At 41.8% G+C, this 16,944-nt stretch overlaps 1 protein-coding gene across 1 annotated transcript; it reads right to left on the bottom strand.

Annotated features, from left to right (window-relative positions):
• Positions 1-3,542: 3,542 nt before the first annotated feature.
• On the bottom strand, positions 3,543-15,619 carry LOC117046792 (lysosomal acid lipase/cholesteryl ester hydrolase-like). The gene is made up of 10 exons (XM_033149197.1): positions 15,566-15,619; positions 11,489-11,597; positions 10,672-10,789; positions 8,862-9,060; positions 6,801-6,910; positions 6,277-6,413; positions 5,199-5,345; positions 4,980-5,051; positions 4,356-4,421; positions 3,543-3,821 (listed from the first exon to the last, which is right to left on the bottom strand). Exons 1-10 carry the CDS (start codon positions 15,577-15,579, stop codon positions 3,588-3,590), a joined length of 1,206 nt encoding a protein of 401 aa, XP_033005088.1. The 5' UTR covers positions 15,580-15,619; the 3' UTR covers positions 3,543-3,587.
• Between the last annotated feature and the right edge of the window lie 1,325 nt (positions 15,620-16,944).

Below are 16,944 nucleotides of genomic sequence, written 5' to 3'. Positions count from 1 at the left end.
GATGTGAGCAGGGCGGTACTGATTTGTGACACATCCTCAGCTCAAAGGGGATAAACATCACCTTAAAGTGACAACTTTGTTTTGTAGGAGTTCTTCACTCACCCAGTTCTTCTTCCTTATTATAAAGGCAAAGAGCAAGTAACAAGTAACAGCCAAGTTGCTTTGACTGCTCATATTTGATGAACTGTATTTTCATAAGTATCACTGTAAGCAAATATAAGAAAGACAGTAGCTGCTGCAATTTTACAGAAGATCCAGTGCTAAAACACAGCAGACATAATTTCTTTCATTGTTGCAGCACTGTAATAGTGGGGGTAAACTGTTGAATTTCTGCCTAGCACGAAGTAGGTAATGGCACAGGATAATGCTTTAGTTGGTATTCCCACATTGCAGGAGGTTTGGACCAGAGGACTCTCAGGTTCTCTTCCAACTCTACAATTATATGATTCTGGTATCAAGAAATAAATATGGAGTGATGGGTTTGAATTTGCACCAGAATGAAATCAGATTCAAAACCATCATCCATCACCATCAACAGCAACAAAAGGAATCAACTCTTGATGTTTATGTTTTGCAATGCAGAGGAAACATTGATTAAACTCTACTTGGCTGCAATGGGCTACTGATTTTACAGAAGAAAAATAAGGAGAGATTATGAAAAAAATGCATCTGCTTGACTGTGGAAAAACAATACAGTGGTGCCTCGCAAGACGAAATTAATTCGTTCCACGAGTCGTTTCGTTTTGCGATAATTTCGTCTTGCGAAGCACAGTTTCCCATAGGAATGCATTGAAGTTTAATTCATGCGTTCCTATGGGCCAAAAAAGTCCATAAAAAGGTCCGGGGGAGCCGGAGGGAGGGAAGGAAGGAAGGGCGCTGGAGCTATGCCTGAGGGAGCAGCGCCCAGCCACACCGGCAGCAGCAGCAGCAGCGACTCCCAGCTCCGCCTCTGCCGAGCCACCCGTCACTGTCATCGGCGTCCTCGCCGCCACTGCATCCCCTCAGGTGGTGGGGCGGGAAAGGGGCCACCACGTCCTGACCGGGCTTGGGCTCCGTCTCCTGCCTAGGAAGGGGGAGCTGGAGGGAGGGAGGGAAGGGTGGCGGAGCTGTGCCTGAGGGAGCAGCACCTGCCACACCGGCAGCAGCAGCAGCAGCAGCAGCGACTCCCAGCTCTCCGCCCTGCTTCTCCCTCCTCAGCCGCCGCCGCATCCCCTCAGGCTGCATCCCCTCAGGCTCCCTCCGAGAGCCGCACTTCGGCTTACAGTGGTACTGCACAAGACAAATGCCTTAGGCCATAGAAAATTTCATTCTGCGGGTCACCTTAAAAATCGCAAAACCTTTTCGTCTGGCGAGTTTTGCGTTGCGCGAGGCATTCGTCTTGCAAGGTACCACTGTATGTAAAAAAACAGAGGTAGTAAAATAGATTATCCTCTTTATTGTCTTTCTATCAGACAAAAACAGAATACATACAATATATTTACCAATTTTATCCTATTTCCACCAGTCGTTCTACTCCCACCTGGTGACTAATTACACCATCCTCACAGAATGAACGTTCCCCAAATGAAATGGGGTGCGCATTTTGCGTGGTCACGAGTAGCCCCTTTGGATCACGGTGCAGCTCCTGCCAGTTGGGTCTGACACAACCTTCCCAGGTTGGATACCTGTGGACTTCACCTACTCCAGCAGCAGCCCAATTCCGGCTGGGGAGGTGTTGCCAGGGGGATTGGCCAGGTAGAAGCAGGAATCAGTACACACAATAGAACTTGAGTCATACCTGGGAAGCAGCCGTTAGATTCAGAGCTTCTCCACTCCCTCAATTGACGTTTACATTGCAGGTTAACCACATTATTTTTCCACAGCCACACAGGCACACAGGCGCTGCTATGTCAAGGTTGCAGTTGAAGGGCCAGAAAGTACTTTCCCTGCATGGCAGGTTTTGCCTTTCCCGTAGCAATTCGTTTGGCGGTTGCAGGCCTTGGGCAGAATCCTTTAGTCATCTACATAATTGGGGTGGGGTGGGGTGGTGACCCCTGCCCCCATTGTGGCGTCAATAACAGGGTTCCCGTTAAAGGGGTCTCAGGGGGAGGCATTGACCATACGCCCTGAGGTCGTCACAGCGGCGGCGAACTGGCGGGTGGACTACCTGCTTGAACATATGTTCTCCAGAGCTAGCCCACTCCCCACTCATGCTGGATAACCCTGAAATTACCCAGAACCCCGGCTGGGGGGCTGGGAAGGATAAAAGCCCAATGCCTAAGCCAAGGTCTCCCTACATCTGAATATTAATAAAGTTGTGGCCAATTTAATCCCATAGAACATTGTCACGTATCGTTATTTCCCTCAGGGGCTGCGTGGGGTTCGGTGGACTCCGCCTGGCCATGCAAAAGAAAATAATTAAATGGTAAAACAACACTGAGGTGTGATAGAGTGGCAGCCCAAAAGGGGGCTTTATTAAATTGACTACTTATCAGCACTGGGTGCATATTTTGTACTGTATTGCCAACTGGTGCTACAATCGTGAGTTGGAAAATCACGTTCTCTTGTATTGTAGACTTATACATTCTGAAATAAAGGTGAATCTGGGTTCTGGTTGGATTGCAAAAACTCAGTGGTAGTGGGTGTCTCCATCCTGCCCAGGGTGTGTGTGTGTGTGTGCTGGTTCTGCCCAGTCCCCACTGCCACTGAAGCGACACCAGCCCTGAGTGGCAAGGCTGTTGCACCCTTCTCCCCCCCCCAACCTCAACCTTGCAAGGCCTCTGGGGAAAGGTGGTGTGGGAAGCCAGCAGCCATGCACCCAAGGCCAGATTGAAGTTTGATGAGGCCCTAAGCTAGTGAAGGCAATGGGGCCATTTATATGTCCAGCTGTCCTTTGTCAACAATAAATAGTCGCTGTTTTTTGTGTTGAATATATGCTATATGGTAATTTATGGAACTAATAGGTATCTAAAGTCATTTGCATATAACAAAATATGTATTTTATCAAAGTAATTGTTGAACTGAAATACAAGTAAGAAGTATATTAACAGTGAAATGGGGGGGGCAAGAGAGTTGGCTCTAAACTATAACTTGTTTAGCTTATACATAAATCTGGCACTGCATGCACCCCTCGATCCCAACCTCACCCAAATAATTTAGAGAATCAGGATTCTATTCAATATGAGAATATAATAACTGTCAGGAACTAAACAACAACCACTAAACCCAGAGTACATTTCAGTTTGCAGTTAATTTTTCTATTGTATTTTACAGGGGGCGGGGGAATCTCAGATAGGTAGTTCCATGATTCATTGCAGAGCAGAAGCAAGTTTATTCTATGAAGCATCATTATACAATTTAAAATAAAATGCATTATTATAACAAGTAGTACTAGAGGCTATATCCCTACTTGATGTTACATTTTTACCGTCAATTTTATTATGCATTTTTCTTCTTCGTATCTTTTTGTTATTGTAAGCCACCTTCAATATTCTTTGTGACAGAAAGGAAGAATATAAATGCATAAATCAATGAATGAATGTGAGATTCCTTTAAAATAAGTGTGCACATTAATATCAGATATATAGTTTGCCCCTCATATTAAAACTTTATTTGTACTTTTGCATCAGACAAAGCACATCCTTATACAACCTCTCTGGTGCATCAAGACCCCAGATATAATCCACATGTTGCCAATCAGGAATATGCCTGTGGAAAACTAAATTGGTGATTCGAGGGAGCAACAGTTCAACATTTCTTGTGCTTGAAATAATGTCATGTCCAGCACTCCACACAGCTGTTGGCACAATAGAATCCTCTACTTTATAAAATGGGGGTGAACTCTGTTGATGAAAAGATGAGAAATATGAAAATGAGGTTCACATTTACATTTCTTCTCATTGTTAAGATAGCTTTTGGATCTTCAGATGTATTGGATGTCTAACATCTGTCCCTTGAAAAACCATTCTTTATCTGTCTATTCAGAATCAAATTCCCTACACTGGACCAGTAAGAATAGCAAAATGTATTAAAGGGGAATCTCCGCTTATGCAGGGGTTCCTTTCCTGACCGCCACAGGTGTCACTGGGACACACACTAGTCTGTTCTGCCCCATTCCACCTGCAACCCATTCCACCCTGCTGCCAATCTAGATAGACAATGTTGAACCAGATGGACCCATTGTCTGATTTGATATAAGGCAGCTTTCTATGCTCCTCCTTGTTAAATGCCTGCGTTTTCATAGACAAACCCATAATTTTAACCAGTTCTCTGTCTTTGATGTTATCAGTTATGCAAGAACTCAGAAATCACAACACAGTTCACACTGAATGTTTAGCCTGCAAGCGATATCACTCATTAGAATCCAAATCACTTACCATGTTGTAGATAGCCGCATTCTTTGGTCCATAATCAAAATATTTAAATTGGTTTGATTTAGCAACCTAAAAAGATGAAAAAGACTTATTCACAATTTGAAATTGATGCATGCTCAAAATACCAAATCTTCTGAAAGATGGATAGTCCAAAGAAAATTCAAAATGTAGGGATCTTGGTTTTCAGAATCTCCACCCATCCACCCTGGCCAATAAAAGGACCGAAAGCTCTGGTTAAAACAGTGGTGTTTCTAGAAAGTCAGGTAGATTATTAATGTATCTACCAACCTCGTTTGTGAGGAAAACTTTGGAAGATACTGTGGTCTGAAACCCTGGAAAGCTGCTGCCAGTCAGAGTAGAAAATTTTGAACTGAAAGGACCAATGGTTCGATTCAGTATAGGGGAGCTTCCCGTATTCTTCCTGTGAGGTGCTAACAGGAAGTATTCTAGAAGTATCTAGAATATAATTTCAGGGGTGGGGAGTAATTTTGAAAATGAAACTTTCATAAAACGATATGGGAACCTTGTTACAAAAACAAGAATATGTGAACTGAACATTAAGCTAAATATGTCCAACTTTTGACTCCTGAATTTTGAAATGCTGAGAAAGTTTTTATTATACTGTACCTGACCCCAATGTACGAATGTTTTTACAGAAGTATAATCGGGGAAAATTCCAGTATACACATCTGCTCGACTCTGGGAGAATGATAGGAAAGAAAATGCTTTTTAAAATCACATTATTGAAGAGTTTTCAAGGAACACCCACATTCACAAGGTCATGACATAGCTAGTTCTTAAAAAAAAGAAGTAAATGCATAAACAATATATAATAAATTTGCCTACCACATTTAGGTTTTTCTCATTGCGCCCTAGAAGTATGAAAAGGGCTTCGAGACAAAGTCTGTCAATCACTGGATTGCTACATATCTTCGCATTGATAGCTTTTAATTCTTGACTGAGTAGGCAGAATTCTTTATTTCCAAATATAAGCTGTAAAATAAAATAAAAATCTCTAAATTTCTAAATAATAGTCCTTTCTTGGAAGGAAACATTAAGCCTCCAGCTAGGAATAGATCCCCCCTTTATGTTACAGTCATATACCACCTTTCTCCAGCACAATCAAGGGGATATACCTAGCCTTTCTAGGCAATTCTTTCTAGGCAATTCTAATGCAGGCCTGGCTCTGCATGGCTTCAGCAAGATTTCTGGGGCATGCCCACTTGAAGGACTACCTCATTCGCAAAGAACCTCTCAGGTGGTAAGTTAGTGGAATGAAGGTGGGGGCCCCCTTGTGGTAAATTTTTTGTTTTAATGGGGATGGTGTTTTTATCTTGGGCGTATAAAATACAGGGTGGGTGTTGTTTTATCTGAAAATGTGCTTGGGAAGAGAGGCACTGGGGAGAGCAATTGGGTGGGGGCAATTACAGTAGTTCAGAGTAGGGGTAGGTGTGGTGTGGGAGGTGGGGCAGGCAAGGTAAGGGGCAAGTTGGTGACTATGCCATGTGCCAGCCCCTCCTCCAACCTAGGGAACTGTGGTTGTCCTATCAGCCAACCCTTGGGTCTGTGGATGCTGTTGCTGAATGCAGATCAGCTCGGAGTGAGACCTCCCTCAGCCATGACTTGATTGTGGATGAGGAGGCCGATCTGGACCTCATCACTGAGACCTGAGTGGATGAGCCGGGTGGAGTTCTTCTCAATCAGCTATGCCCACTTAGGTGCTGCATCAGGGCAGACTTGAGGGTTGAGGAGGGGGAGTCAGTGTGGCCTCCAGCTCTCTGTCCAGAAAATGCTTTCTCAAGCTCACACTCAATGTTGAGTTAAAGAAACAGAGTGGACGGGATGAAGGGTAACTCTCTGTTAAGACTCATAAGAAAAATAGATATTAAAATTATGGATCTGCAAATGCTTGAGTCATACCTACTCTTAGCAATACATCAGGAAAGCGTAGAAGAAATGAAAATGGCCCTTTGGTGTCTACTAATACGTAGCCAGGAGCAAAACACAGGAAGAGTTTCACTTTTTTAGCAAGCTGTGGCATGATTGAAAAGGCAATTAAACCTGGAGAAAAGAAAGGTTTTTTAAAACATTGCACTTGCAAACAAACAAATCAGGGATAAGAAACCTGTGGTTCTCCAGTTGCTGCTGGACTACAACTCCCATCAGCCATACTTGCTGTGGCTGATGGGAACTGGTGTCCAAAAGATTTGATATCTTACTGTGTTTTAATTTGTTGAAAGCCCCACAGTCCAATGGGCGGCTTATTATTATTATTATTATTATTATTATTATTATTATTATTATTAAGCTATACTTTAACCTGTCATATTCTTTTCTTAACTAGTCTTTCCAATAGTCCTGAGATTGCACCACATCTCCAGTAGGTCCCTGATGATTCAAGAAGGCAAGAGAAATGAAAGACATTTCATTCTTTTCTTCTTAACTTACCCACTGAACTTCCCTGGGAATGACCAATATAATACAAGCTTTTTTGCTTAGTTTTCTGCAAGATAAAGTTTATGGCTGCTGGAATATCATAGATTGCCGTTTCATGAAAACTGAAAGACATAGATAGAATATCAGTGAAATTTTGACCATCTGCATTTGCATACAATTGTGTACATTAATGTATCAATATAAAAAAAATACAATACATTAGACATGGTAACCCTGACATTTGGAAGATAAGCTTGGAAGTTGTCCAATGGGAATAGTAAGGAAACAGAGAGTAAATATATCTTTATGATTTATTTAAATATTTCTGTTTCACCTAAACTAGCCCAGTTAGGTTCTCAGATATATACATTGTCCACATGCTACTTAGTAATCCAAATCCCTAATTTTTCAGGGCTTTATATGTCAGTAGTCGTCAGGGCAGGCCAAAGACATTTTGGCCCCTGAGGCAAATCACAAAATTGTGCCATGTCCCACCAGGGAGGAAGGAGTGAATTAAGATCTACATCAGGAGCAATCATGGGGGGAATCAAATCAACCTTACCCATGGTTGAAGTGGGTATTAGAAAGTAGCCCTCTCTGAATCATGCTAGGCAAGTGCCGAGCCCAGGAAACCCCAGAGGGCAGCCCCCACTGTTTCCTTCCTAGGCGGAAGAGGAGTTCTGCAGCACCCGCTATTCGCCAAGAGGCTGCTGTGGAGATAGCATTGCAGGGGTTGCCAAGGAAGTGTCAGTTCTGGCCCCTAAGTAGCATGCCACCATGGCAGCAACATCAGGTGATGCATTGTGTGCCCAGCTGCAGAGTCCCCTGTCCCGGTGTGCCTGATCTAAAAAGGGGGTAAAGTGAATGGACACGACAACCATCTGGGATTTAAAATTTGCCACAACTTTATTGATTTCAGATGTTTGGAGCCTTGGCATAGGCATTGGGTGTGTATCCCTCCCAGCCCCCCCCCCCGGGGGGGGTGGGACTGAGGAATGTCAGGGTCTATTGGGGGGTGGATCCATCAGAAAACGCAGGTTTACGTGGATGGTCCCCAAATGCTGAGGGATGCTCTATGGCCCACTAGCCCTGCGCAACTGGCTCTTTGGACAGAGACCTCCCTGCAGGGGGTACCCTGTTAACGTGGCCACAGTGAAAAGGGGGGAGGGTGAGTCACCACTTCATCACACCCCTATTGGATGAAATACTATAGGATTCCGCCCAAGGCCAAAGTTGTGACTAGTGCTATGGGGAAGGCGAAACCTGCGACGCAGGGAAAATTCCTTCCTGGCAACCATCAAAAGACCACAGCAAAGCCCTCCTAGCTGAAGAAGAAATGGTTAGAGAAATAGCAACTATGTTATAGGGAGGGGCGAAGTGGGTGGTGCTCCCGGCTGACTGGACTGCATCACACAGGGTCGGCCAGGCTAAATAGTTGGCAGGCGGGCTTGAGCAAAGCCTGCTTCCCTCAGGTCTGCTCACCAAGCCACACCCCCAGACCACAGCAGATTGGCCCGTTTGAATCTCCGGGTTTGGCGGAAACCCATGAGGTACCACAACAGCCAAGTGGGAAGCAGAAAATGGCACTGCACAGTGGGGCAGGCTGAGGAAGGCACTGGGCTGCAATTGTTGCTCACCAGGAGGAAAAGCCAGTAAGCAGCTATTCCTTAGAGGCTGGATCTGCTATCCCTTTGGAGCCTGCCACCTCACTTTGCCTCATGTATGGCAGACCCTCGTAGTAGTGGTTGTGATGCACACATTCCTCTCTGGAATGTATATCAATTTGTTTTTCATTCAGCTTTCCGTGTATGCATTGTGCACTTTAAACACACCTTTCCTTCTGCAGATCAAATCTACCCCTCTTCTAATTTTCAAGCGAAGGAAACATTTCCTGCAGTATTTGGTGGGTCCAGTGATGCCCTTCTGCTCTTACTTAAGATAGTTTAGACTTGTCCTGCTACAAGGCAGGACAAAGTAAAATGCTTAAGCACTCAAGTTAGATGGTTACAGTCTGGGACAGTTCTCAGGAAAAGCATCCCACTCATCGAAGCAACAACACTCCTTTGTACTTACCTGAAATTCCAAAATTCTTTTTGAAATATAGAGAAGTGCTTGTGTCTTCTAGACCAGGTGGTCCCCCTGTTGTTTAGTATCCAGACATCATAACCGGCATCTGCTAGGACAAATCCCAGACTATTGCTAGGAAGATTGGCAATCCAGTTCCTGCCTTCCAAAATAATGTCAACTACCAATAACGCAACCGACCTAGGCCCTGTAAAACAAAGAGAATATTAGATCAAATACTCCAAATATGCTCACTCACAGAGCATCAACATTTCCCTTTGGTATCTGACTCAGGGCCAGGAGACAGGTGATGAAAACAATGGGAACTTTTTTGAACTGCTCTCCATTTTTAACCCCATCCTTCCAGAACACATGCTTAGTGTATAGGAGTCACAGAAAAGGAGTGGTCAGTTTCAAGTTCATTATCTGTCCCTGATTCACAAAATGAATTTATTACAGAATGCTTGGATCGCGTGAAACAACACATTTTGCTTGTGATGCAAATTGCAAAGTACTTAGCAGCAATAGTAGATGCCACACCAGATTCTTCTCATGTTGAACAAACCACATTTATTTTGAGAAACATGCTTTTAAAAGAAACACAGTATGAGATTCAAGAAAGAATTCTCAAGTTTGCAGATTGTAGCAACAAAAGAGGGGGAGAAATTGCTCAGTTGATAACTGTTCATTGAAAGGACAAGCTATTCCTCTCAGTGACAGTAGAGCTCAACCTTGCAATAATGGGGCAAATATGGCTGGAAAATACAATGACACGCAAGCAAGAACAGATTTTTTTTCCACTTTGCAATTGTCCCACACCCAACTTATGTGGAAATGATGCTGCTGAATGCATACATGAAGCAAACACCATTTGGGGAACAATTCAAACTGTGTACTACCTGTTCAGTTCCAGTCCTAAGCAATGGGAACAACTAAAAAAAAACTGTGTTGGTTGTTGTCTCCATGGTATGTCTGAAACTAGATGACCAGAACATGCTGAATGTGCAAAGCCTTTTGCAGCTCACTTGCCTAGAATTAGATTAGCATTAGAATACCTTATAGAACTAAACTTGCTGACCAAAACAAGAAATGAAGTCCATGGAATTTATTATGACATCTTTCCCCTATGTGTTAATGTCAGCCATGTGGTACAAAATATTAGCTGGCATAGATATTTGCAACAAGGTCATCCCAGCTAGAGATACCACACTGGAAGCTGAAGTAGCAAACATAGACATTCTCCTCATGGAGCTGACAAACTTTGAAACAACTGGAAATGCTTGTGGAATGAAGCCAAAGTGGTTGCATCAAATAGACAGGGCTTTTTGTCAGAGAGAACTCAGTTCGGGCACCTCTCAGGCATTTTAAGAGAAAGAGGGATGTGTTCATGGTGAGTTCCGGCACCTCTTTTTCTAGAAAAACAGCACTGGATATAGATGCGATGGAGTAAGGTGCAAGAGGACAAGGCCACATGATGACAGCACACCTGATGCTAATTTGGAAGAAACTTGGCATAGAAGAGATATTTGTGGATATATCCTACCATATCCAAAAGTGATGTGGAGAGAAAAGCTTTACCTTTATCAAATAGATAGCCTAGTGACTCTAATGGTGATGATTTTGGAAAAAAAGAAATACAGCATTTACCCCCAATACATAAAGCAAATTTTGGAAAGGCACAGTTAAAGCCATTAGATCTGTGGAACCTGTTAACAGAGGACACACTTGGTGAACTTTTCATGCTGTTATTCAATATTTTTCACAGAAAGGGTATGAACAGCACTTCAAACAACCATACAAAATGCCATTCCAAAAATACCTGTCTTCCCAGAACAGTTTATTCCATGTGGAATTCTGTTTGCCTGCAGGTAATAGCCATCCTCTGTCAGGATTGTATACTCTTCACTAGGATATCCCCAATACTGGATGATTTCGGGCTGTGAGTGGAGAGGGATAGAAATTGAAAAGCGTGATAAAAAAAAAAAATCTGGGACAATTCTCAGAGCCAGGATCATTTTTCAATGACTTTACTAGCCCTACACCAGGAATGAGAAGCCGGTGGCTATAACTGGGCTCCAGCTCCTATCAGTCCCAGGCAACATGGCCGGCCAATAGTCAAGGATGATGGGAGTTGTAGTGCAACAACATCTGGAGGGCCTTAGGTTCCCCATCCCTCCCCTAAACTCTTCTAATGTACACATGATTGTATGCAAGTTTGCCCCAAACACACCTTTCTGCAAGTCAATTTTGCCAGACAAAATGCATTTTGTTATGTTGTTTTCATTCATATATGCATTTTAGAACACACTTTACCCTGACATATGTGTTTCTACTTCCATTACTTGATTGGAGAACAGCATTGCAAAATTTGGGAAATGCCAGTTTTGAATGATTATTTTTTTATATAATTGTTTCAGAAAATGCAAATTAGGTGGCTTCAGCTTGAAATGTGAACTGAATCAAATTTCTCACCAAGGGAGGAGAATTGTTTAAAACATTTTCAGATGAATTTGCAGTGTGAGATAACCCTGTCAAGTATGGAGAATCTGCTTGGGAATGCATGCACTCTTGAAAACTGTTTAAAAGGGAAGCTGTAAGGATCACATTCTACTGTTTTCAAGGGCACGTGAACTTACAATTTTCATGAATTCTTGAGGATTCAAATGTTTTCCTCTTATGAATTCTTCAGATGTCAGAGCCTGTTGGACTAAGCAGGCCACTCCCCAAAACAGCCACATCTTGGACCTGTGTATAAAACAGAACTACAGTATTTCCTTAATGGATAAGGTTTCAGGGAAAACACTGAACTGAAGAAAGGTCTTGAGGAAATCTGATGGGTGTTGAAGGGTTTGATGCAACAGTATTATTAACGTTAAATGCTACCTTGATGGTCCTTGATATTAGTAGATTCTGAGGTTGAGAAGTACAAATAAATATCAAATACTATGTCAGTAAATGTGTGTTCATTTCGCAGAATGTTTTTAATGGGCCAAAAAAGAAAAAAGAAAAACAATTTTCAGTTTATTTATGCAAACCCCTTCACAATTGTTGAGTGCTCCCTCACCTCAGTAGATATACATGGCCTATACATGAGAACATTCACTTCTCAAGCAGTGTTAGTAGTTAGTCTCTTTTGAGATATCATGAAAAATTAATGTGGGATGAAATAAATACCAAGTGATTTTTCCTATTTATGTAGCTGTCATTAAGGGCAGTTAATTAGATTTTTCCTTTCCTGATGCAGTCAGCAACTCACGTAAGTGCTTGTCTGGAGCATGAAAGTGAAAGACTTCAAAAAGTTAAACTCTGTCCAAAGGAGCATCTGTATGAAGAAACCCAACTTGCCTGAAAATAATTGCTCTTTCTTGGTGACAACTGCTCATTATATATCATTATTCACATCTTCTGATCATAAAAGCATGCCATGTAATCTGCAATGCAATTTGTCCACATCATGAACACTTGTCTCTCAGATCTGAAACTTGACAGGCATGTTGGGGTTGTTGTGACAGTGCCCAAAGGCAAATGTGTTTGCTTAGAAAAATTGAGGACTGAGAACATGCCAGAGATCAAGCTGTGTTCCAAGATTGATGGCAGCCTGAGGCCCATCTGAACAGACCAAAATAAGGTCAGTTATAATTATTTCATGTTGCTGGAAAAGCTTCTATAAGTTCTGCAGAAATGGTTCTTCAAAAGAAAATGTTTGATGTTACCCGCTGGCACTGGGTATGTGGCTCTGGCAGGGGTATTCTCCAGAAAGGATTAGAACAATAGCAAATCCTTCTACTGTGCCGAAAATGCTGGGACCATCATGAAAACCATTGGGGAATCATGGATTTTTACTTTGTCACAGAGAGCTCTGATTTAAGGTAATGTTAAAGGGGCACTGGGCTCGCAGCGAGCTTGCAGTTTTAATGTAGCTGCAATTTTGCCCATGACCCCCTTTCAGAATAGCTTGCCTCCCTGTCTTCAGCCCCATCCATGGATGCCCTATGCAAAGGAGAGAAACGGGGGGTGGGTGGAAATATCAGCAGTGGAGGTCATATGTGAATGAAGATGTTTTTGGAACCTGCAGAACCTGGCAGAGGAGGAGAGGAGAGGGGAAAAGATGCTTTCAAAATACGTGTCTACTCTGCTGTGAGGTTGGAAGTGCCCTTGCCTTCTCCCCTTCCTTTCCTATCTGCACTCACTCTCTCACTGTCTCTCATCCTTCCCATTCGGCAAAGGTTTTGTCTACATATTCTCTTCTTTCCTCCTTTTCCAAAAATGTCTTTCTGTTCAATTTCCCTTCCTTTTCTCTTGCTTCCCCTCTAATTTCTTCCTCTCCTGCTTCACTTTCTCCCTACTTTCCCTCCCTTCCTTTTCTCTCCCCCCCCTCGTTTATTTATTTATTTTAAATATCAAATATTCACATAACATCCAACCAATATTCCACAGTCCACAAATCAATATATACATTTCATTAACATATCTTATTTAACCCCTCCCTCCCACCATACCCCCCTCAGCTTCCCCTCCCCCATGCATGCTCTTATACCTACAATTTAAGTTCCTATTACATTTCCAGTTACGTTAACTTTCAGTAAATTTTTAATAAATCTATCAATATTTGAATTATTTTCTTATCTTCCATATCCCATGTGTTTTTCACCTCTCATTCTAGTACAATTTCAAATTCTGAGCAGTACTTCCCCATGTATTCTTTGAGTCCTTCCCATTCTTTAATTAAGTCTTGATTTGAGCGTCCTCTAATGTTTGCTGTTATTTTGGCCAATTCAACAAACTCTAATAATTTATACCTCCACTCTGCTAGTGTCGGTATCTTTTCACCTTTCCAATTTTTAGCAATCAGCAATCTTGCTGCTGCTGTTGCATATAATAATATATTTATCTTATTTATCTTATTTTTTGGAATGCTTTCTGGTACTAATCCCAGCAAAAACAGATCTGGTTTTTTATTAAAAGGTATTTTCAGAATTTTCTTTAGTTGTTCATATATTTCATTCCAGAAGGGCTTTATTATCTTACATTCCCACCATACATGAAGGAAAGTACCTATCTCTTTTCTGCATCTCCAACATATATTCGTTAGATTTTTACAAATCTTGGATAGCTTCTCTGGTGTCATATACCAATGATAAAACATTTTAATCATATTTTCTTTTATCGTGGAGCATGCAGTAAAATTCATTTCAATCCTCCATAGCTTTTCCCATTTCTCTAATTCAATTACCTGGCCTAATTAGGCCTTCCTTTTCTCTTTTCCCCAGTCTTCCTGCCTTTTCTTTCACTTCACTTTCCTTCTCTCCCCATTTTTTACTCTTACTTTCTCCCAATTCCCCTTTCTTTCTCTCTTCTTCATTTCCCCTTTCCCTTCATATTCTCTCTCTCTCTGTCTCTCTCCCCCCCATTTTCCCTTTCCTGTTTTTTCTTTCTTCTCTCTGTCCTTCCTTCATTCTTTCTCTCCTTCCCTGATTCTTCCTTTCTTTCTTCCCTTTCTAATTACAGCAACCGTTTTCAGTTAAATTACATTTCATAGGCAAGGCAAAATATAGCACAGCATTTCTATCTATCTAGATCTTATACATTTCCTAATCAGTGCAGATACTTTACCCCTATGTACACTTTCACATGAGTAAAGGCCCTGGAACTCAACTGGGACTTCCTAAATCAAGGCTCAGAGACCATGAAATCCAACCCACAAGCTTCTCTCCTTTGGAAGCTGGGGCATCTGAACTTTGCTCCCAGGTAACTGGGTAAAGACTGTGCAGTCGTACACTGCAATTGTAAGCATTGTTACTTAGAAGTGTCCCACTGAGATCAATAGAATTTACTCTCTGGTTTGTTCCTGATCATTCTCACAGTTTCCATCATTATCAGTATCAGTATCAGTATCATTATTGTATCTAATCTTTTTCCCTGACAGGGACACAAGGCAACTTATAGCTAAAATGTTATTTCATTTATCCATTGAAGGTGTATCTTATTGGGATCAACACATTTTTTTCTTTACAAAAATCCTGTGAGGCTAAGAGGCTGTAAGTGGGTCTAGGTGACAATTGTATATGAATATATGATGCATACGTGTACGGCGAGATCAAACAGGGGAGAAGCTTTGTGATGTAGAATAGAACGTTCCCATTTTCATTTGAAGAATGTTAGAGGGTATCATATCTGCAATGCTGGAGCCAGACCCAACAAAGCAAGTTGTGACACCAAATAGCATGCCCTGCTAACCCCAGTGCTTTGTAAAAGTTTTGCTGCACCCTTCGGACACTGATTTCTGCCTGGAAAACAGAGCTCTAATTGTCTCCTGGTTTAACAGATTCAGTCTGGATGTGCTGGGAATTCTTGTTCCCAGGCCCACTGGCTCAGAAGAGTCTGTTGCTGACTGAGATACTGGGAAATACTGGACTGCAACAGCTCATGTCTCAATCCATTATACAGTGTGGACTTAGCTAACATTTTTGCATTTAAAAAGATGGTAAAATATTCTTTAAACTTGCATTTGTAAGGAGTGAAACTTGCTATTATTCACAATGGGATGTGGGTATGCTTACTTTTTAATTGATTACTGGATTGTACTTTATGACAGTAATGTCTAATGTTGTTAAATGTACAACTTGAGAATGCAAGCTATTAATATGCAAGACCAAAGACATGTCACCCCAAAATAAATTTAAAAGATATATGGAAGAAAATGTTTTTCTTACCTGTTCCTGTTCATGAGTAGCAACAAGATCTCAAATAGACACTGCAGAAGACCTAGGTTGTAACAAACTGCAGAGAATAAGATCTCTTTGATTGTGCACTATATAATGGTGCATCAGGTGCCCTTGGGGGTACATTTTAAATATTAGAACAGATGCAGAGCAAGCAAAATGGTTAAGATCGTCACATTCCCATCATATGCCTAGTGGCATAGGCAAGTCTGTACAAAACATTGAAATTTGTATTACACTTCCCTGAATTTGTTTAATGCAACTCAGAGATTTATTATTATATAAGGTGACAATATAGACATAATTTTTTAAGATGTGGTTTACAGTCATTTTTTTCATTTAATTAAATAGCTGCATAGCATCCAGAGAAGCACACAAAACCAAAGTCTTTTATATTGTATTGACTTTTCCTTTGCTGCTGGTTTGATGCTGTTTTTAGAGTTCTGTGGTTTCGAATTTGTTTATCATTACTGAACCTTTTTCTTAATTAGGTGGCATATACACTGTATAAATAGTATCATCCTCACAAAGAGTTAATACCAACATTGCTTTCTTGCAATTTCTTCTCTGGGTGTCATATAAATCTAATCCAGACAAGTTTCTTTTTCCTGAATGAGCTCCATTTTATGCCTAGGGCTGCAGCAGTGGATGAAAGCCATTATAAAGTGCTGGGTTGTAATTTTGTTAGGCCAGAGCAACACCAGCCCTGAGCGGCTTTGTGAGGCTGGGATAGAAAAGCGCATGGCTGTTGCGTTCTTCACACATGCTTTGTCCCAGGACCCATTGAGCCAGGACCCTGGCAGTCCACTCCCATTCTATCAACCTGTGCTGAGTAGCTCAGCCTGTGAGAGTAGAAACATTAGCCTTATCTCCCCAGTATGACTGCTGGAAGGTAGTTCAGCTCACATAGTTTGCAAATCATGGGGTAATATTTTTTTTTAATTTTATTTTTTTAATTTAATTTAATTTTATTTATTTATATCCCACAGCCATGCTGGGCAGCTCCCAACTGAATATTAAAAACATGATAAAACATCAAACAATAAAAACTTCCCTAAACAGGGCTGACTTCAGATGTCTTCTAAAAGTCAGATAGTTGTTTATTTCCTTGACATCTGATGGGAGGGCATTCCACAGGACAGGTGCCACTACCAAGAAGGCCTTCTGCCTGATTCCCTGCAACCTCACTTCTCATAGTGAGGGGACCGCCAGAAGGCCCTCAGAGCTGGACCTCAGTGTTTGGGCTGAACGATAGGGTAGAGACGCTCCTTCAGCTAATGTAGTTGCAGGACTGGTTCAAAGTGACCAACGCTGACAAGGACTCTTAATTAAAGCTGAGTTCCTAGGTGAAAGAGGCCACCAGTTGTGAA

The sequence above is a fragment of the Lacerta agilis genome, chromosome 5 (assembly GCF_009819535.1).
Source record: "Lacerta agilis isolate rLacAgi1 chromosome 5, rLacAgi1.pri, whole genome shotgun sequence".
NCBI classification, from domain to species: Eukaryota; Metazoa; Chordata; class Lepidosauria; order Squamata; family Lacertidae; genus Lacerta; species Lacerta agilis.
This window is presented reverse-complemented; position numbering and strand designations above follow the sequence as displayed.

What these genes read in the sequence shown, in the direction of transcription:
- LOC117046792 (XM_033149197.1), bottom strand. An exon ending in AAACTGTTCTGGGAAGACAG is followed by an intron (nt 9,061 to 10,671) that starts GTATTTTTGGAA and finishes TTTGTTTTACAG; the next exon opens with GGCCTAGGTCGGTTGCGTTA. An exon ending in AAAGAATTTTGGAATTTCAG is followed by an intron (nt 6,911 to 8,861) that starts GTAAGTACAAAG and finishes TATGTCTTTCAG; the next exon opens with TTTTCATGAAACGGCAATCT.